Below are 21,927 nucleotides of genomic sequence, written 5' to 3'. Positions count from 1 at the left end.
TAAAAATATATATATATATATAAATAATTATTAATATTTTTTAAGACGGTGACACACATTACGATATATTGTTCTTTATGATTGGATACAATGGAGCTGTAATTTACTCCTAAAATACACGACTGCATGACAAAAAAATTAATAAAAGCGACTACGGCACTTTTCTAAACACCTGCAGAACTGCAACAAACTGCATAGCATAGGAGAAATGGATATATTTATTTATTTATTTATTTTGCTTATTTAGTGATTGATTGAGTTACAATGGAGGTTAATTCATAAAAAGCACATAAAGCTGCAGCTCTGTATACAATGTTATAATAGCAAAATAATAAGCTGATATAAAATATGTGAGCCATTATGAAATACTAAAAGTGATTAACCAGGAAACCTGACACCTTTTGCAGCAATTGTTCCAAAATTCTTTAACATTTCAGCCTCTTATTTGAGAAATGAATGGTGTTACTGACTCCATCTATATTTGATAATGAAATTATGTTTTAATAACATATATCACATTCCTAGGCACCAAATAAAAACACACCTGTTGGCCTGTTAAATAGTTTTCAATATAGGTCAAATTTGACCCCTAGAACAAACAATAAATGTAGTAAATATGGTAGTAGGCTATATTTGCAGAAACCACAATGATAAAATTCCTTATTGTTATTATTTAGTGACTTTGCACTTCAAAACTAGCTTCATGTTTTAAACAAAAGGACATTTGTTCTTTCCAATAGGACCATCATCCCTCCATGTCTACATATTTACAGCGAGAGAAGAAACAACCACATTTAGAGACTGAACACAATATCTATAGAATTAATAAAGACGTCATTGTCCTCGAAATATGCTCAGTAGCCCAAGAATGAAAGTCAAGTGATGTTTGTTTACATAGTTGCAAAATGCGCGCGATGTTGTTTACCGAACGTAAACACGAGTAAAGAAGACCTTGAACTTGACAATTAGCAAAGTGAGTAAACAAGTCAAGCACACACATCTGTAAGTCAGCAAGAGCGGGTAAAGTAGTGAAAAGTTCCTACTTTTGGCCGGCGGTTTGGTGGCCAGTGATGAGATGTGCTTCTGCAGGCTGATAAGTTTACTCTCCAGAGCTCCGGAGCGGGAGCAGATGGAGGCGAGCTCTCCCTCCAGCTCCTCCAGGATGCTCACCGACTGACGGGACAGATCCGACAGCTGCCGGAGCACCGCGCACAGAGTCAAGCCGCACACATCCACCAGATCCGTGAACATCGCACCGCGACTCTTGCCGCCGCTCTTGCACACATCTTTAGGGACTATGGTCCTCTTGCAGAAGGGCATCTTTTCTGCTGTAACGGTAAACTCCCTTTAAAAGTGCGTGTTTCGCCAGCGCTGAAGAGTGTTGGCGGAGACTCTTGCTCGGGATTGCGCGTACAGTGAAGGCATTTTATGCATTATAATTGACTGTCCACTGTGAGGAGCTCTGCAGCGCTCCAGTTCACACTAGATCACTGCAAATCACAGCTCCAGACTCCCATGAACTGCGTCTGAGACCTCACCCACTCGCGCAACAAGACCATATGAGCTGAATCTTTCACGAAAGCTCAACTGTGCGTTGAGAAAGCAGCCTTGCTCTGCCCGTGCTCACAAAATACGGTTTTAAAAGTGACTCCAACAGGACTAAGAACAATGAGAGTGATAAAACCCCATATTTTAACCTTGCTTTTGCACATCCCTATAAACACCCATCTGGTATAGTGTGTGTGTGTGTGTGTGAAAGAGAGAGAGAGAGAGAGAGAGAGAGTGTATGTGCACGCACTCCCCCACCCTGAACCAGAACTTGGCTCACCTAGATGTTTTGTTCATCCAGTCTTTCCACACTGGACGGCAAAAGAGAGCGTACAGTCACAGTGAAGTCAAAATGATGAGGAGCGGAGGGCAGAGAGAGGCTGAGGGTCCTCCATGTTTTATAATCTTATCAGGCATGTTTCTCCATGGCTTCATTTGAAACCTTATCTCATACAGGGAATTGATTGGAAACATCTGGGTCTTGTTTTGCCTCACTGTATGACTGTTTTCATTGTTCCTGGTTCCCCACCCTACTCCACATGGCCCAAGTGCATGACAGGAACCACTCCTGGTGGACCTTTTCTTCACGGCAAACCTCCTCCCCCTCGTTTTGTTGAAAGGACTACTTTCTGCTCTTCTGTTCCTGGTTTCTTTTCATGTCTCCTGCAATAGACTGTTTCTGCCAAGTTTGAGTTGAGGGAGTGAGGTGGCCTGGAGAGGCTCACATTTCATTTTCATAATATCATATTTTTGCAATCAGATCCATGGGATAGCGGTAGCCAGATTCTTATTAGCTTATGATAGCGGACCAGATAATGAGTGATAAATGAGGAAATGCTTAAAATCTGACCTAAAGTTTGATGTGATTTAGGTGATTTATTTTCATCTTTTAAATGTGTGATGACTATGGAAGCCCAAAAAGTTATGAAATGTCAACAATGTGACATTGGATGTCAATTATGAGATAAAATAAAAAATAATTAGATACTAAGTCATAATAACAAGTAACAACGTTTACATTTCATGTCATAATTGACATTATTTATTATTTAAACTTTTTGTCATAAATTTGACTTAATGTAGCTAATAATTTTATTTCTATCTTTGAATGCGTGATGACGACAGAAGCCTATTTCTGCCGTGACGTCATAATTATGATGAAAAAATATGACATAATTCAAAATTACAGGTCAAAATGATGTGAAACCAAGTCAAAAAGTCAAAATTTTATATGATTATAGACTTCTCATTTCTACTTGACGAGTTCACCTGCCCATCCAGTGCTGATGGTTAATGGTAAACGAATGTGGCTGCTGTTGAAGGCCCGAACCTGAGACTCGGCTCGAGTTCAACCACACATTGTGGTACTACCTAGGGGGAGAATAAGAGAAAGAGAGGAGATGGGGAAGTGGAGGGATGCTGAAAAAATTGACACCAGGACGGTGCAATGAGAGGCTCATGATGATGATTGACAGGACTGAATGATTATGCTCCTCCCGAACATTTGGAATTTCATTGTTTTGTCATTTGACTTGTGTGATAATAGTGACTTTTTATCTCGTAACTCGCATTATGACTTACCAAATCATTTTTGGTAGAAACAGACTTCCATTTACAGAAATATCTAGCAGAAGTTCATCAGGACAGGGAGGCGGGTGAGCAATCTGAGGATGATTATGTTTTCAAATGCAGCAGAATGTTTAATCTCAAGGACACCAGAGCCTGTGTGTTTTTAGTTTGTATTGCGTTCTGGCAGACAGCCCCTGCAATGTGTGTTGAGGTGAGCCGTGCTGTGCTGCTGTGGACCAGCAGGCCAAAGGCTGCAGGAGGAACAGGCTGAAGCTCAGCAGGACCCATATGGCCTTCTGGAGATGAGCCTCAGCTATGTGGCACAAGAGGAAAACATACACACAGGTGTGTTCCAATCTTATCATACCACAGAATCAACAAATCCAAAGGCAGACTCATATATACAAATATTTACTTGAGTTTATAAACACCCACTCATTCAAGCATTGCCAAAGATATGAAATGAGTTCAGCTGATGTTTACTGCTGAGCTGAAATCGTCCTTCTTATTTGATTTAGATAAATCTAATGAGCATGTGCAAGCTCATCTTTAATCGAAGATGAAGTTCCTTCCAGTTTTAAAGCAATTTCTCAGATCCAGCTTTTCCTCATCTATGTTCCTAATACATTTTAAACTAAATATATAAATTCCAACAGCGGTGCCCAATCCGGTTCCTGGAGACGTATCCTCCTACAAAGTTCAGTTCCAGCCCACACCTGAACCTGCTAAAGAAGTACTGCTTTCCTACTCAACATATGTCCTGTATTTGGCCCAAGAGTTCAATTGTGCATGAAGAACGCAGGTGTGTGTGGATCTTAAGTAGGAACTCAAGGAATTTTTGTGACCATGCATGTGTTAATTGTGAGTTATGTGATGCAGGGTCCTCTAAGCCCAAGATCAATTTCTCCCTAGTGACAATAAAAAATACTTTATAGTATACTTCACCTTAAACTATGAGCCTATCCCAACACCTTTTACAAGTGTACAAACATGACCAGAATCCTTCTAGATTTTCAGTACTTACAAATGTCTGTTCAGTACTCCTATGTTACAGTTTACAAAATTTTGTATTTGTGATGCTTTAAATTAAGGTGCTAAAAGAGAATTGTCAAAGTTTTACTAAACCCATCTCTGAACCAATTAAAAAAAAAAATGTTTTACTAAACCCATCTCTGAACCAATAAAAAAAAAATGCAACACTTGATGCCCAGATTATGGGATATCAAATTAAATTAATATTGGAAAAGTTTTCCTTAACATTACACAACTCCAGAGCACCAGAGTTCGTGAAAATGATGAATGACTGGATACACTGGGCCTCAAATAGCGCTATGAAGCAGTATTAGTGATAGTGTGTATTTAGCTCTGGCATTTACCAGATCTGGGACAGTCTTGCACACTTGTCACATACACACTCTCAAGACCACAAGTGTGGGTATAAAGACAAGTCTAATAGAGAACTATTTGAATTGCAAAAAAAAAAAAAAAAAAAGACCACCATTTATATTTCAGGGCATCTGCATTTGCAACAAAACATCCTTCTAGTCTCTTCACTTCATGTTTCAACAAAAGACAAGATTCGCTGTAGTTGTAAATAACCTTTTATTTGAAACCAAGGCGTTTGCTAGTCTGTTGACTTAGCTGCTGCTCTGTTTGGCAGACAGTCTCTTGTCTCTCTCCTCAGCAATGGTCAGGCGGATACCCTTTCCACGAGGCAGGGACACCCATGGCTTATTACCCTGATGACAGAGACATAGTATTAGCACAACTATTCCCTTAAAATAGTCTAAAATAAGTTATCTTTTCTAAATCTGTAGAAACGTGCCATTTAATAATTGTAAGGTTCACAAAGTCACAAGTCTTCATTTTGAGCAGATAAGCAGTCAACGGCTTGCCAACAGCCCATATTAAACAACAGGTAGCAACATTTTAAATCTTAAATGTGCTCACCTTGCCGATGACGAAGATGTTGGAGAGCCTGGTGGCAAAGCTGTTGCCAGTGCTGTCTTTAACATGCACCACATCAAAAGATCCAGGATGCTTCTCTCTATTGGTGATCACACCAATACGCCCCAAGTTAGCACCTCCGGTCACCATGCACATGTTGCCTATTGACACACAGAAAGAAAAGTCAATAAGTGATGTTCAACAACACATAAGAAAAATGTGTAAGTTTAAGACAAAATGCTCACCAACCTGTCTCAAATTTGATGAAATCTGTAATTTTGCCACTGTCCAGGTCAATGCGGACGGTGTCGTTGACCTTGATCATAGGATCAGGGTAACGGATGGTGCGGGCGTCATGGGTCACCAGATGTGGGATTCCCTTTGTGCCGATCAGGATTTTCCTCACCTTGCACAATTTGTACTAAAACAGGACAAAAGGATAAGCTAAAAAAAATTCTGCAGTCTCAAATTAAACTGATGTAATCCGGTCAACCATCCATTATTTTACAAGAACATTAAGCTCACCTTGGCCTCCTCGTTTGTGATGCGGTGAACTGTGAAGCGTCCCTTGACATCATAGATCAGCCTAAAGTTCTCACTGGTCTTCTCAATGCTGACCACATCTGAAGAAACGACAGCACAACATTTCATTAACACTTGACCATCAGATTGCCACCTCAGCTTATGTTTCATCACATCCTGAAAAACAGCCTGCCACATCCCCTGAGATGGAAAATCAGTCACAGCAGATTAATATCATGTTGGCACCTACTAGGCAAGTATGGGTGCACAGTGGAAACGCTACGAGAAGGAGTGTGTTATAACACTGAGGGATAAGAATCAATGAGACGATTGCAGACCAACCATCTGGTAAGATTCAGCTCTCACAGGCTCAATTGTGAGCGCCAGTGCACAGACTTGGAAAGACTAGAACGTCTTATTGTATTGAATGCAATACACTCGGCATTAACCATGTGACTGACATTTAAGAGTGACTAATAATAAACCACACATTTCTAATCATTACAATGGCATGAGTAATGAAGCAGAATTTGACATTACAGATATATATATATATAAAAAAAATGGTATTCATAGATTGGAACATTCAAGGTTACACATCCAAAACACTGACTAACTTAAACATAAACCCAATGCCTCAATACGGAGACACTGCTATATGCCAAAGGCCTAAACATGTACACAGGGCTGTAGCTGAAATTAGCCAATTAGCTGAGATTGTTGAAAGTAGAAAGTAAAACACAACAAAACAAACAACATGTTAAACAAGCTCAAGCATAACAAAGTTGTTTGTGAATCATCTCAGTGTTATGCAGCTGGGAATAGGAATGTACTGGAGGACTTGAACAGCACAGCATCACTGATTAAAGGTTCAGATATAGAATACAAAATTCCATTTTTCTGAGTAAATCCAAATCTCAAATCCTGAGGTAATCACATCACATCTTTTTGGGGTGAACTGTCTTATTCCTCTCATCGCGAAGCAAACAGTAAAAAATAAATAAATAAATAAAATCTCAATGGCACGTTCAATATAATAAAGAAAGACGTGAACATTGTGTTGATTTCATATGGATTACTCGATCACAGAATATCTGTTTTAGGCAGCACTTGTTTAGTTTAAAAGTAGATATGTCAAGCTTTCTATAGATATATCTCTCATGTCTCTTCGTTAAGTATTCACTGAGTTACAGTTCATTTTAAAGATGATGTCTAAATGAAGATCAGCGCAGACAAAGGCTGCAGACAGCACACCTTGTTTGTCATCTTTATTTTATAAGTGCACAAAGTTTTGTTATGTCTGTATACAAAAAAAGCAGACCCTTTACAGATTCGATTGATTTATTGCTCTTATCTACGATCAAAACTGAAAGTGTAATTAAGTTGGCTTGAAAAAGCCAACTTACTGATCTACTATTTAATCTTATTATTATTATTATTATTCTTCTGAGCCAAATTTTAAACACTATCTCCTCTTAGAGCTTTCAAGCTAGAACCACCAAACTCGGGTCAGACCTTCAGACTGGTCTGACTCGGGTTGCTATATCTTTTCTAACTGATTCGGCTTATGGTTTTCGTAAACCAGACTACCAAAACCACCTTAAATCCCATAGACTTTCATTGCGGGGGTACAAACTTTTGAAAAATAAGGCTTATAATATATTTAAGCTGTCTACTACCAGGGCAAACCTTAAAAACTCTCTACTGAGAATACAGCTAAAACCAGCCTAAGCTGATCAGTTGTTTTGGCTAGTCTCCCAAACTGGTTTTTAAGTGGTTTTGACCACTCTCACGCTGGTCTTAGCTGGTTTTTAGCTGGTTTTTACTGAATCCACTGTTTTTAGCTGGTTTTTGCCAGATTCGCATAGAAACATGCTAACAACATGCTAGTTACTCACTAATCAGACTAGAAACATTCCTATAACATGGTTTTAATGTGGTTTTGGCCACTGTCACGCTGGCCTTAGCTGGTCTTAGCTGGTTTTAGGTGGTTTAGTATAGAAAAATGAAAACAACATCCTAGTTACTTGCTAATCAGACTAGAAACATACTTCTAACAAGTTTTAAAGTGGTTTTGGCCACTGTCACGCTGGCCTTAGCTGGTCTTAGCTGGTTTTAGGTGGTTTTCTTTACTGAATCAACTGGTTTTAGCTAGATTATCATAGAAACATGTTAATACCATGTTAGTAACTTGCTAATCAGACTAGAAACATACTTCTAACATGGTTTAAAGTGGTTTTGGCCACTGTCAAGCTGGCTTTAGCTGGTCTTAGCTGGTTTTAGGTGGTTTTCTTTAATGAATCAACTGGTTTTAGCTAGATTATCATAAAAACATATTAACAACATGTTAGTAATTTGCTAATCAGTCTAGAAACATACTTCTAACATGGTTTAAAGTGGTTTTGGCCACTGTCAAGCTGGCTTTAGCTGGTCTTAGCTGGTTTAAGGTGGTTTTCTTTACTGAATCAACTGGTTTTAGCTAGATTATCATAGAAACATGTTAACAACATGTTAGTAACTTGATAATCAGACTAGAAACATACTTCTAACATGGTTTAAAGTGGTTTTGGCCACTGTCAAGCTGGCTTTAGCTGGTTTCTAACTGAATCAACTGGTTTTAGCTCGATTATCATAGAAACATGTTAACAACATGTTAGTAACTTGATAATCATGTCAAAAACATGCTTTTAACATGGTTTTAAAGTAGTTTTGGCCACTGTCACGCTGGTCTTAGCTGGTTTCTAACTGAATCAACTGGTTTTACCTGGATTAGCATAGAAACATGTTAGTCACTTGCTAGCCATGCTAGCCACATGCTAGTCACATTTTAATCATGCTAGCAACATGCTAGTTGTATACTAATCATTCTAAAAACATGCTAGCGACATACTAGCAACATGCTAATCATGCTACAAACATGCTAACGACATGCTAGTCACTTGCTAATCATGTTAATAAAATGCTAGCAACATGAAAATCATGCTAGAGACATGCTAGCCACATGCTAATCATGCTACTAAAATGTTAACAACATGCTAATCATGCTACAAACATGCTAGCAACATGCTAATCATGCTAGCAAAATGTTAGCGACATGCTAACAACATGCTAATAGTGCTAGAAACATGCTAACAACATGCTAGAGACATGCTAGCCACATGCTAATCATGCTAGAAACATGTTAGCAACATGCTAATCATGCTAGCAAAATGTTAGCGACATGCTAGCAACATGCTAATCATGCTAGAAAAATGCTAACAACATGCTAGAGACATGCTAGCCACATGCTAATCATGCTAGAAACATGTTAACAACATGCTAATCATGCTACAAACATGCTAGCAACATGCTAATCATGCTAGCAAAATGTTAGGAACATGCTAATCATGCTAGAAACATGCTAACAACATGCTAGAGACATGCTAGCTACATGCTAATCATGCTAGAAACATGCTAGCAACATGCTAATCATGCTAGAAACATGCTAGCAACATGCTAATCATGCTAGCAAAATGTTAGTTACATGCTAACAACATGCTAATCATGCTACAAAAATGCTAGCAACATGCTAATCATACTAGAAACATGTTAGCAAAATGCTAATAATGCTACAAACATGCTAGCGACATGCTAGCAACATGCTAATCATGCTACAAACATATTAGCAACATGCTAATCATGCTAACAAAATGCTAGCGAAATGTTAACAACATGCTAATCATTCTACAAACATGCTAGTGGAATGCTAGCAACATGCTAATCATGCTAGCAAAATTCTAGCAAAATGCTAATCATGCTACAAACATGCTAACGACATGCTAGTCACTTGCTAATCATGTTAAAAAATGCTAGCAACATGAAAATCATGCTAGAGACATGCTAGCCACATGCTAATCATGCTACTAAAATGTTAACAACATGCTAATCATGCTACAAACATGCTAGCAACATGCTAATCATGCTAGCAAAATGTTAGCGACATACTAGCAACATGCTAATCATGCTCGAAACATGTTAACAACATGCTAGCCACATGCTAATCATGCTAGAAACATGTTAGCAACATGCTAATCATGCTACAAACATGGTAGCAACATGCTAATCATGCTAGCAAAATGTTAGCGACATGCTAGCAACATGCTAATCATGCTAGAAACATGCTAGTCACATGCTAGAAACATGCTAGCAAAATGCTAATCATGCTAAAATCATGCTCTCAACATGCTAGAAACATGTTAACAACTTTGCTTATCATGCTAACGACATGGTAGTCACTTGTTTATAATGCTAGTAATATGTTAATCACTTTCTTTTTTAAACTTCTTAACTTTTCAAACTTTTGCATTTTTAAAACTTTTTAAGCTTTTCAAACTTTCTACATTTTTCTAACTTTCTGGCCAGGCTTTTTCAAGCCAACTTAAAGTTTGAAAACAAACTTTACTATCTAGTTTCTTTTTGGGGTTATCAGGAGAAAATGCCTCATAACACGTATATCAACTCCACAGGGTTAACACAGTTTGGAAGCATTGCTGTAGCTAATCTACACTGAGCTAAATCTGAAATCTTGGTATGGCTTACTGCATTTTGAAATTTAGTACACAATCTGTTGAGCTGCGTGCTCCACAAGGAAGTGTGGCCCTGCGTTCATTTACATGCACCCAGCTCCCGAGCCAACGTTCTCAGCATCAGGTTCACAGATATACTCATTTGTCACAATTTGTGGACAGATGATTGCAGAATTTCATTGGATTTGTAATGAGAAACACTCAAACTTAACGGTTTTTCCACTTGCATTTGAACATAACTGCGGTCATCTTACTATAAAATTTGAGTTTCATACAGGATGCTAATGTATCCATCTTGCTTTAATCTGTAGGTTTGTAGATGACAGCTAAAACACCAGAGCAGTGAATGAATCACTGGAGCCGAGTGCAGCAGGACTCACCCATGAAGCCAGTGGGGTAGGTGACATCTGTGCGGACCTTGCCATCGATCTTGATGAACCTCTGCATGCAGATCTTCTTGACCTCATCTCCGGTCAGAGCGTACTTGAGACGGTTCCTCAGGAAGATGATGAGGGGCAGGCACTCCCTCAGTTTGTGGGGACCGGTGGACGGACGAGGAGCCTATGGAAATCAAATCAACAAATCAATTCAATACCATACAACATCACGTTACTTGGTTTATTGTTTTGAGCATAATTGTTAGCAGAGGTAACATAACTTCGTTAACGCACACAAGACTTTACACTGAACAGGTCAACATGGCTTCTTACAAACCCTTGGCAGATTCTACAAATTTCTCTCAAAAATGCGTTTCATTATTTTTATTATCTAAAACTCTTAATTACAAACTGAAAGAGCATCTTTAAGAAAGATCCACTTACAAACACTCCAGTGAGTTTGTCCAGCATCCAGTGTTTAGGAGCTGCGACACGCTTCAGATGCTTCTTCGGTCCTCGGGCCTGAACAAGAACAGAAATAATTCAACTCGACAACAGAAATTAATATCGTGCAGCCGAAACGTGTACACATGCACTGTATAGTGTTCTGCACCAAGTGCACCAGCTCGGACAAAGCAAGGCCTTTAGATTTCTTCGTGTTATTAAAATACATGGAACACGAAGATTAACCAACCGTAAGCCTATTATAAATTCCACTTCACATTCATTCAAAAAAACCTATTAAAACTCTAGAACTAGTTCAAAAACTTACATTATACTGTCATAACCCAGCGAGTGCTCTTTACCGCTAGGCGGTTGAGCTAAGCATGTTCCGTTAACCGTTATAACATTACATCTGCGCTGTTTCGTGACAATTTACATGTTGTTCATCTTTAATGGGGCAAGAGAACATTATTTTATACATTAATGAAAGACTCTGCTCTTTAAAACGTTGATGATTGTGGATTATTTTGGGAGGCTACCGCGACCGAAAGGCACTCACCATGTTGGAGTCTGCGGAAAAGGACCAGCCACTTCCTGTCAGCGGAAGATAAGCTCAACTACCGGCGCCGACGAGGGACAATCGATGCTTCTGCGAGCGTCTGCCATCGAGTGGGGAGGACTGTAATCACATCTCAAAACATCGCTTGAGATCATCCTGTGCTCCTTCACTGGATGTCTTGAGCCTTCTTCGATTTCTTTTAACGTAGAAGTGTATTCTTCTTCATGAACGGGAGTCAGTCCTGGTGCGAGCATTGTCATATTGCCACATTGCTATTTAGCCTATTGAAAAAAGTTCAGCTTACAACTGTAAAGATAGTCAAATCATAGTTTGTATTCTATTATGGACAATGTCACAACTGAGTGAACATCAGGGTGATTTTTAACTAATTTTACTACTTGGGTGCTATGCACGCAAAATGTAAAGCTGTTTCTTTTGTCCCCTTGCTATATTCAAAATGTTTCAAATGAAACATGTTTGCCAATATTATTTGCTATTAAATATATTTTATAATTTTTTTTTAAGGTGGCCCCAATTTTTTTCAGTCAGTTCCTTGAATGGCATGAATGACAGAATTTGCAATGGATTAAATAAATTATATAATGTTTTGTGGTATTAAGATTGGCTTCATTTTCATCAAAATCAACAACGAATATTTTTTCATCTTTTAAGTTGTTGGAAAACAGTGTCTGTAGGGGAAAGTCCATATAAAAACGAATGATCTTTCATTGTTTAAAATAGGGAAAAATCCTTGATAATTTCAGGGTTGTGTTATAAGCAGATGTAGGGCCAGTCATTCACTGGTCACCACATCATCACCAGACAAACCTGAACTGCCTTATCTAGCCTATTCTGTAGCATTTTGAGTCTAAATAAATGTGCATTTATATCTCGAGTAACGCATTTCAAGCATAGGTTTTGTATTAAATTGAAAATGAACGGATCTGAAGATATTTCTACATTAGCTAGACGGGATGGTGTATTTAATGAAGTTGGCCACTAGATGGCAGTACTAACCAGTTAGTTATCTTTCACTGTCCAGCGCAGGGTCTGACTAACTGATCACTGGTTACAATTACATGATTAAAAAAACAAACAAACAAAAAACAAAAAAACTTTTTCCGGTTTTAGCTTTGCCAGCAACAGGTTTATACACCCCATATTATATTAGCTTATTTGTTTCCTATTTTAAATTATATTTTAATAGTAAATAGGTTACTTAGCTTTTATATTGAGATTTTGCATTTATTTGGTCAGCACTTGTTCACCTGAAATTATCGTTTTATGTTTTTCATTTTCTTAAAGTGTTTTTATTGGAAAGAAAAAGACAAAGACTTGTGCTTTGTAACTTTATTTTCTCACATTCAGGAAAAAAAAAAGAAAAGTACACACTTAAATATAATAGCTAATGACTCTCTTATGTAGAAAAATAAATGAATGGAAGAAAAGTGCTAAACGAAAAATCTTTGATTAAGCTTCAGTAAGTCACAAATTTCAAAGACAGCAAATAAAAAATATATATATAAAAATGACAGAATATCTGACAAAGTCCTATTTCAATGGGTAAATTGGATGCATTTTAAGCATGTAAAATGTCTAACATATTTCTGGATTTTAGAAAAGACCAGCACAGATCTACATTACAATTAACTTGTTTTATTCGTACAGCCTACAAGACCCCAAAACAAAAAGAGAGAACAGAACTGAATTAGTACATTAAAATTTAGAGGGGGAAAAAAAAAGACAGTAGGCAACACTCTTTTCTTTAACTTTTTTTTAACTTAACATTAACTTTTAAGTTTATAAACCAATTATCTCTAGAAAAAAAAAAACTAACATAAAAATAAGGCTATCAGACCATGCAGTCTGAATCGTGGGGTAAACAGAGACGTCTCATTAATATATTTAACCATGGAAAACGTTCGGCCAGGTCGAGTTCCTCTGTGACCAGCGAAGCTTGCGATGACATGGCTCCTCGAGGGAATTTCTTGAATGATGGAGGGGCTCGGCTGAGCGCACCAATTTCACAACCACCTTCCATTACACACGTGTAGCACCATCCGGCCGTTAGTCCAAATAGGGCTCAAAGTCAGAGCAACCGGCAGCCAGCAGGCAAGATTTTGTCTACTAACCATATTTGCTGTATATCTCTTCTTCCATTAACCTCACAGTGAGGTGACTTTTCAAATCCATTCCACATATCATGATGTGGATTTTATAAGGGTGTGAATGAGATTTAAGGCAGGGGGAAAGGATGGCCATTTTAGTCTGTGGCTTAGTCCTCTGACTTCTCCTCCACAAACAGAAGTCTACAGCTCACATAACATTAGTCTGCCCTCCAAAACTGTAAATAACAGTCCTTGACAGTTCATATCTGACGGTTACATTTTCTCTTCATAGGCATATCTAATTGCCATTATTAGGACACTTTGATTTTGAAGACCGAGGGGTTATTTGGAAGCACCTGAGAGGGTCAGCACCCAGCCGGCACATCCGCGATGAAGTCAAACTCGTTCTGACCCAGCCATAGCTCCGGAAGCTCATTGGCACGGTCCAAACCCAGCTCCACCACAAGTGACATCAGAACTTCCTCATCGACCGGATCCGAATCAATGATCCCAGGTGCCTGTGAAGCCCCGGGGGAGGGGATCTGTCCTGGGGCCAGCATGGTGGCTCCGTACCCTCTACCGGGTCCGGCTGTGGTTGCAGAGGACAGATTCTGATAGTGGCTGTTGAGTTTCTGGAGCTGCATGGAGGCTATGAGATGCTGGCCGGACTGCAGGCAGAATGTCTGGGGTTTTCCCAACACGGGGGAGCTGGGATGGAGGGCAGCGGAGGGGAACTGAGGGCTCGTCTTGCCTGAACCAGAGTAGTGCAGGAGAGAGAGAGAGTCACGATCCTTCATGGTGGCACTAGAACGCAGGAGGCTCATTGGACGGAAACACCTGAAGGAAAAGAAGACGATAACATGAAAGTCTCTTCAAAACATCACAGCAGAACGTTCGGAATGACGGCTTGAATACACTACATGACTTTTAGAATCGGTACAGAGTTTCAAATATGTTGCATTATACATTTCATTAAATGTTTCCAGAGAAGAACTAGACATCACACATGACAAGGCTTTTAGGTCAGTGTGAACACAGCAAACTCATATAAAAATGTGTGCCTCATTGCAAGGAGTCGGATGGCAAATGAAAACAATGTGTTTCAGCTCAAATGATAAAACATGTTTGATATCCTCTTACTCTACGGATTCACAGGCTGAAGCTAGAAAAACATCTGTGTTCATCATACACTACACAATTTACTTTGAAATCTGTCAACTTGAGTTGGACTGCAAATCTAAGACCAAACAAATCTGTAGTGTAGTGATTTTTGGGTGAACTATGGCTTTAACTGAGATCATAAGGCAAGAGTTTATCAATGGATCAGAAAGGCAGCAAGTCATATGACGTTCCAAGACTATTTGTAGAGATGAGCCATTCATAATCCCTCAGATGTGGGGTTATTATGGAGTACGTGAGAGCGTCCTGTGACTCCATATCCTCCTGCGTCTCACATGTGCTCGCACACACGGAGGACAAGTAATGAGGCGCTTAATCATATGTGCTGCTCCACTCTCCTCAATCCCCACTTAAAGCCATTCTTTTTGGGTGAAGGCATAATTGCTGAAAGCTGGCATGCAGCTGCAATGGACCTCCAGCAACGAGCAGCACACAGGCTCATCTCAGACACTGACAGCTGTAGGGCATTCATCTCGAGATCTTTGTGTTTAGCTCATTGTATTCATTATTCATGGCCTTGAAGCAGTCACATAAAACTCGATGAGCTCTACAACTTAATTAGACCAAGACAAATGTAAAAAAAAAAACGTATTTTGTGGTTATCTGCGAAGCCCAACTTTAAAATTGGACACTTCAAAATGTAATGTAACAAAGCATAATGTTTATTATATTTACATTAAATATTATTTTTCTATATTTGCCATTCAAATTGATTACCTTTTTTAGTGTCACAGCATGTGTGGTTTAGAACAGATAACTTCTCATTTGCTACTATCACTAGTCAGGGAGATGTTGTGGGTTAGTGGTGTCAGTTAAACAGTCAATTAGGACACAAACAAGATGAAAACATTAGACGCTCAACTGATTTAAACAGCTGAATTACAACCAGTGATTAGACCCAAAATTGTTCAAAAATCCAAAAATTTTGCACAATAAATATATCCATATTTACTATTCAAGAGAGAAAGAGGAATATGTAGTAAGCTCTATGAACAAAAATAATAATAATAAGTGTTTTTATGTGCATCATTCTGTATAATTATTTTCTTGCGTCATATAAACAACAGTTAAAGGGTTTTTAACAATAAAGTTAAAAAGTTAAATACATTTTGGAATTTAGGCTACAGAATGGACATATATTAAAGTTCAAAACAACAACAACAGTAAATTAACAAATGCAAATGTTTATGTGATAACTTACCTTTATAGGAGAAGCGGTCAACTTGGGTTCGTGTTGTGAATCCAGAATGACTAAAGGACAAGACTTTTTATAACTTACAGAAATGACTATACGCGTTGAGAATGCACTGCGTGAATATAAAGCCGTTGAAATATGGTGCTGTTGTATTTGGCGAAGACAGACACGCAGTCGACTCTGGACGTGAAGTTACGAAAATGTTTCCCGTCCTGTTGCAGGAGAGAGAGCACCCTCAATGAACTGTTACTGAATCAAAGGCATTAGCCTAAATACACACACTCGACGCTCTCAAGAGGGACCTGAGTCTGCTTGAAAACATGGCTTGGATCATCTGCGACACTGGACTGTGTCAAGTCGAGGACGATTTATAATCACAGCACATGAAGGATTACTTGAATTAATGTTCTGTAATTATTTAGTCGCCAAAGCCATATTTTTCTTATTTGAGATACAGAAGCTAATTCTGTAACGTTACTGGCACCATACAACTATAAAAAGTAGCATTACATTAATCATTACATTAATAGTACAGTACATTAATCCTGCTACTGTATTCTGAGGCAATGTGATAAAGCTTTTGCTGAGACGAATATTTGAATTAACATAATAATATAAATTTTGCTTTAACGGTTTCATTGGAAACTGTGAAATGTGTTTGATGTGTCATAAACAGTATAGCATATAAATTAATTTAGGATCCGTGTGCCGGAGTGGAGTTTAATCCGTATGTTTTTATTTCACGCTCATGAAGTGCGCGAACAGAGATGATTATCACATTCACTATTCAGCCACACACCTCAATTACTTTTGCCATAATTGCTCACTTAATAATTAGATTCATAGACATGCAAAAGACAATAACAAATATCGCTATATCGAGACAATTATTCCTGGCTGAGTCGTAAAGATTTTCTAAACACGATATGGTAATCGGACAAGTGTAGCAAAGAGCTGCTGCAAAATCTATAACGAACGGACTAAAGGAGAATTTTTTACTTTTGTCATTCTTCACTGAATCAGGAATTAAATTGCATCAATTAAACAAAAAAACGGTTTCGACCGAAACTAGCGTAAGCTACATCTAAGAAAACTTGAGCTGCTCGACTCAGTATTGATTAAAAACGAGATGCAGCCAAACAGCTGCTTTCTTTTCCGTTTTAACGGGTTTAAAGGCCGCATCTGTCGTCATTCATGAAGACACTTCACATGTAGATTAGGAGGGAAGTGACGGGTAAAGAGCAGGGGTTTGCTTCACCCCTGTGGGAAACGTTATGCAAATGAACACAGACGGTTTTGACATGCCCTTTGTTTGTCACAACTCGAGAACTAATGTCAATAAGTACACTTTGTATAGAATAATGGGTCACACTCCTCAAATCCTTCAGTCCAGTGCTGCTGATAAAAACTCTCAATAAAACTCTTATTAATTCTGTCAAAAGATTAATCACATCCCAAATAAAAGTTTTGTTTACAGAATAGGCCTATATGTGTGTGTACTGTGTATATTTATGTATGTATAAATACACAAACATTCATGTATAGATCAAAATATATATGGTGTGTGTGTATTTACATATACATAATAAATATACACAGTATACACACATACATGATGTAGTATAAATCTGTTCGTGATCAATGGAGTGAATAGAAGATTATTCAGACTGAAAGTGGAACATGTTGTCAGGGAAGACAGGGGCACACTTTGCATAAAATTCGTTGGGATGTCAAACATCAGATGCCAGTAGAAATGTATACTAGTCCAAGGTACAAGATGATCAACAACTTTGCAGTTTATGAGTCATGACAAAGGTGGAAGGGGAAAAATAGCCTGATTTAACACTGAGACTAAATCTTTCTCTTAAACAATTACTCAGAAATGTCAATATTTTTTTCAAGGTTATATATATATATATATATATATATTTTTTTTTTTTTTATACGGGGAATAATACCCCCCCCCCCCATTAAAAAAAAAACAATTCTGAATTTTACTTAAGAAAAAAGAAAACATCAATTGTATTCCAGTCATTTTCTATATAGCATTTTAATGCATTTAAATAACCTAATCAATCTGAACAGAAAAGTTAATAGATAAACCTGGTATCATGTTATTTTGACTCAAAATACAGCTGCAAGTATTCAACATGCATATTTTAAACTATTAAAGCTTGAAATGAAACCGTATACTAGAGTGTCACATTTCACCCCCCAGCCCCAAATAAATGTATTAATTCTCTTATTTATTTAGTCTTTCAAAGTAACCTGCTGCAGAAAGCACAGAGGAGAAATCAAAAGCAGGATCATGAAGTACTGTTTGGTTCTACGTGCAGTAGGGTTTAATAGGGCGAGCTGCTGAAAATCAGTCCTGTCTCTGTTTAATTCTGCAAGTTTTACAGTGCTCTTTTGGTAGCATGGATCGGTTTATTGGGCTAAAATGCAATAAGCCCCATCTCTCAAAGCTAATAAAGGACTTAATGAATCACACTTGGTGTGCCATTCAGAGAAACCTCTGCAACCAAAAAATCCATAAAGAACAGGACTTCCACATGTGGCAGCCCCCAGTCAAACACAAGGACAACACTCACTGGAAGAAAAAGCCCCATCATTTATTTTTTTTTATTTTAATATTATACAGAAACCTATACAAAAAGCATAAATACATCGCTCCCGTAAAAACAACCAATCAGAGCTGCGGTCCGTAACTTTGTTTTGTTCACTGTAGAAGAATTTATATAATAAGCGAGTAACACCATGAATCCATTTTCCAAATAGTGTTTTTAGCTTGTCCTGAATCACTAGGGTGCACCTATAATAAGTGTTATATTCTGACTATTTTTAGATTGCTTCGGGGGTACCGCGGCGGAGTAACCCAGTACCTTTGTGATTCTTCATAGACATAAACAGAGAGAAGTAGTTCCGGCTACGATGTTCTTCCGCAAGACGCAAGCAGTTTCTGTTTATTAACCGCTAGAGCGTCAAAGTTCCCTACCCGCAGCTTTAATCGATAATCTCCCCTATAAATATAACTTGTGTGAAGCAGAATAAAAGTTGGAACCAGTTCAACTGGAAACTGCAATTAATTGAATTTATTAGGTATGTAGAGGCACGTTTTTCCAGTGATGGAAATATTAAAGATAAATTGTAAAGTATTTTTTCAAAGTAAACCATTAATGTAGAAAGGCCGTTATTTTTTAGAACCAGGTGGTGGTGTTCTGGCATCTACCAGCAAATAAAATGGGCCCATGCTACTTTACCAAACCATTATAAATAAATAAATAAATACGTTTGTACAGTACCATTTAGAGTCATTTTCAGCAATGATGCATTAAATTGGTCCGTGACAGTAAAGAGATGTATAATGTTCAAAAAATCTGAGCTTTCTATTCAACAAAGAACCCTGAAAAAAGTGTTTCCAGCATTGACAATAATAGGAAATGCTACTAAGCACCAGATCAGCATATTCAAATGTTTTCCTGAAGATCATGTGAACTTTTTAGTAATGGTTTCTAAAAATTCAGCTTTGCCATCACATTAATAAATTACATTTTAAAATATGCTGAAAAATAAAACAGTTATTGATTCTTAATACTACATCACAATATTACCGTTTTTACTTTTACTGCATTTTGAAACCTTGGTGAGACTTTAAAAACATTTTTAAAAATCTTACCAACTACTTGTTTATAAGTAGTAGTGTACCGATCACATTTTATTCTAAAACTACAAATGTGAAATTTGAAACATTTAAAACATTTAATTTATGTGTTTTCAGTAAGCCTATGAATGACAAGCTAATGACTTAGCCTACAAGTTTAACATAGCACTAACTGCTAATATATATAACAAGATATCATGATAACATGCAACTGTTTGATCAAGCATTAAGCAAAGGAAAAAAACATGCAGATCTTATATGACACACATACTTGATAGTTTACTTTTTTTTTTTTATTTCTTTAGGTCATATCTTTCCTTACCAGGGTCAACAAGTGATCCTGGATTGCCACTGGCACCCCCTCAAAAAAATAGGCCCATGTCATTCTTTGTGCTGTCAGTCCTAATAGGAGCCCCAAATGCCAGACAGTCACATGACCTTGCATTGAGGGCATCTGGCTGATAAGTAAGGACTGACTGTAAGGTTGATTGAACAACCAGATTTCTCTTGAGGTAAAAGCAGCTCTCTGCCAGTAGGATCAGATTTTACATCTACATCTGTAACTATAATCTGGGTCATAAATGTAGAAACTTGTCCAAGATCAGCATTTTCTGACAACCTCAACTTACTGAAGAAGCCTTGGTGTACGACTGACACAGTTATCTCAGTAATTCAAAGAATTCAGATATTCTTATGTCTTGAGAGGAAGTTTGAGGGTAGTCTTTTTCACTTTTTGTTTTGATTTTATCAACTATGAGATCAGAAAACAATGTTTATGATTTTTCTGATTAAGTAAACTTTCTTGGTAGCTCACCTGGTACAGCATTTGTTTTACAATGTTGAGCATTTGATTATGAGTCCTGTGAAATGTGAGCCATGATGAAACAAGAAGAATTACAAAAACGTTGCCAGACTCACACTCATCTGATTTGAATTAAACTGAGCATTCTGTAAATGCCACTCACTGGGAAATTCACTTTTACAGTGTTGTGCAAGAAGCAACATAATATATTTTTGCAGAAATAAGTTTTATGTGGTTAATTAATATCCTGAATTTTTTGAAAGATTGTCTCCTCATATGTAACTTTTTTTTTAGTGAAACTAGCTACTTTATTTTAAATGTAGCTTGAGTGTAGCTCATGAGTAACTTCTGACATCTCAATATCTTCTCCAAGACTGGTTCATGACACATCAACTCAAGAGCTCAGGCTCAGACATTGTACTTTGGATGACAAAACAAGAATTCCCACTAGCCATCAAATGACAGAAAGGTATATGCTAGATGGAATTTCAAAATTGTCATAGCGTATTAGGCTCAGATTTGAAAAGGGAATATTTAGTGTCATTGTTTCCAAGAGCAAAGCCTTCAAGGATTTCCATGGGGCATGATTAAATATTCATATCTGTGCTAATAAATGAACTGTATGTGACATAGAATGCGCTCACTCTTTCTCAGAATTTTAAATATTTATGTGCATTTCAGGTCTTGTTCAGCTCTTTGGACAATGCATTGTGACCTACATTTTGCAGCTCTTAAACTTCCATTGTATTTTTAAACAAAAATGCCATGTGTTTTGACTCTTCCTTTCTCAGTATCTTCATGTCTACAAAATCTTTTTAGACAAAGTATGACACATGCCACACTTTTGTTAGCTTTTGGTTGATTGCTTCTTTGAATAGACTACGCTAAACTTTGCTAGCTGAACTGCAAAATAATGCATTAATTGTATTTCTTACTACTGATTATTATTATAACGGCAGTCAGTAGTAACAAATATAAGATGCTTCTAACACTGATATTAATTTCTTTTTGCTGTTATTTTGTATTTATTCACTACAATGAATATTATTTTATATATTTTTATTAAACAAAATGTTCTATTGCATTTTTCAGATAAAATATTAATGTTTTTATTTATATATTTATTCTTCTCAATAATAGATAAGCAAGTAGCAAATACGAACAGTGTAATTATTATTATTTTATTATCATTATATGTATGTCACTCTAACCAAGTCAATTCTGTTGTCTGAGAGCCGGTATGCTCAATTAGTGCTGACCTTGAGCGACTGAAATCGATGGAGCCGAAGCAGAGTATATTTTGTTATGTGGACAACAGGCTCATTTCAGTGTGAAATGAAAGCGTGCGAGTCACATCATCTTCAATGTTCACCCACCCAGCTCACTGACCTCAGGAGTCTGCTATCACAGTCTTTAAACAAGAGACGATTTGTTTGGCTGACAGTAAAGGA

General features: G+C 37.5%; 4 protein-coding genes across 6 annotated transcripts in view; all 4 read right to left on the bottom strand.

The window, feature by feature from the left end:
• Positions 1 to 1,700, bottom strand: part of LOC113106280 (NHS-like protein 2) — a 72,485-nt gene extending 70,785 nt beyond the window's left edge. For all 3 annotated transcript variants that reach the window (XM_026268021.1, XM_026268024.1, XM_026268027.1), the window contains exon 1: positions 1,044 to 1,700. In XM_026268021.1, the coding sequence (XP_026123806.1) occupies positions 1,044 to 1,320 (277 nt within the window). In that variant the 5' untranslated portion in view covers positions 1,321 to 1,700. The remainder of the gene's footprint in view (positions 1 to 1,043) is intronic.
• The window catches only part of LOC113106275 (microtubule-associated protein 1A-like), a 1,143,919-nt gene that overhangs the window by 1,115,526 nt on the left and 6,466 nt on the right, over positions 1 to 21,927 (bottom strand).
• LOC113106289 (40S ribosomal protein S4, X isoform) lies at positions 4,702 to 11,606 on the bottom strand. Its single transcript, XM_026268043.1, has 7 exons — positions 11,532 to 11,606; positions 10,973 to 11,050; positions 10,532 to 10,712; positions 5,590 to 5,687; positions 5,314 to 5,485; positions 5,068 to 5,225; positions 4,702 to 4,856 (listed from the first exon to the last, which is right to left on the bottom strand). The coding sequence occupies exons 1-7, from the start codon at positions 11,532 to 11,534 to the stop codon at positions 4,755 to 4,757; spliced, it is 792 nt and encodes a 263-aa protein (XP_026123828.1). The 5' UTR covers positions 11,535 to 11,606; the 3' UTR covers positions 4,702 to 4,754.
• On the bottom strand, positions 13,172 to 16,338 carry LOC113106292 (cbp/p300-interacting transactivator 1-like). Its single transcript, XM_026268046.1, has 2 exons — positions 16,020 to 16,338; positions 13,172 to 14,476 (listed from the first exon to the last, which is right to left on the bottom strand). Exon 2 carries the CDS (start codon positions 14,461 to 14,463, stop codon positions 14,005 to 14,007), a length of 459 nt encoding a protein of 152 aa, XP_026123831.1. The 5' UTR covers positions 14,464 to 14,476; positions 16,020 to 16,338; the 3' UTR covers positions 13,172 to 14,004.

This window comes from Carassius auratus, chromosome 7 (genome assembly GCF_003368295.1).
Source record: "Carassius auratus strain Wakin chromosome 7, ASM336829v1, whole genome shotgun sequence".
NCBI classification, from domain to species: Eukaryota; Metazoa; Chordata; class Actinopteri; order Cypriniformes; family Cyprinidae; genus Carassius; species Carassius auratus.
The sequence above is the reverse complement of the archived record's forward strand: the minus strand, read 5'-3'. Positions and strand labels throughout refer to the sequence as shown.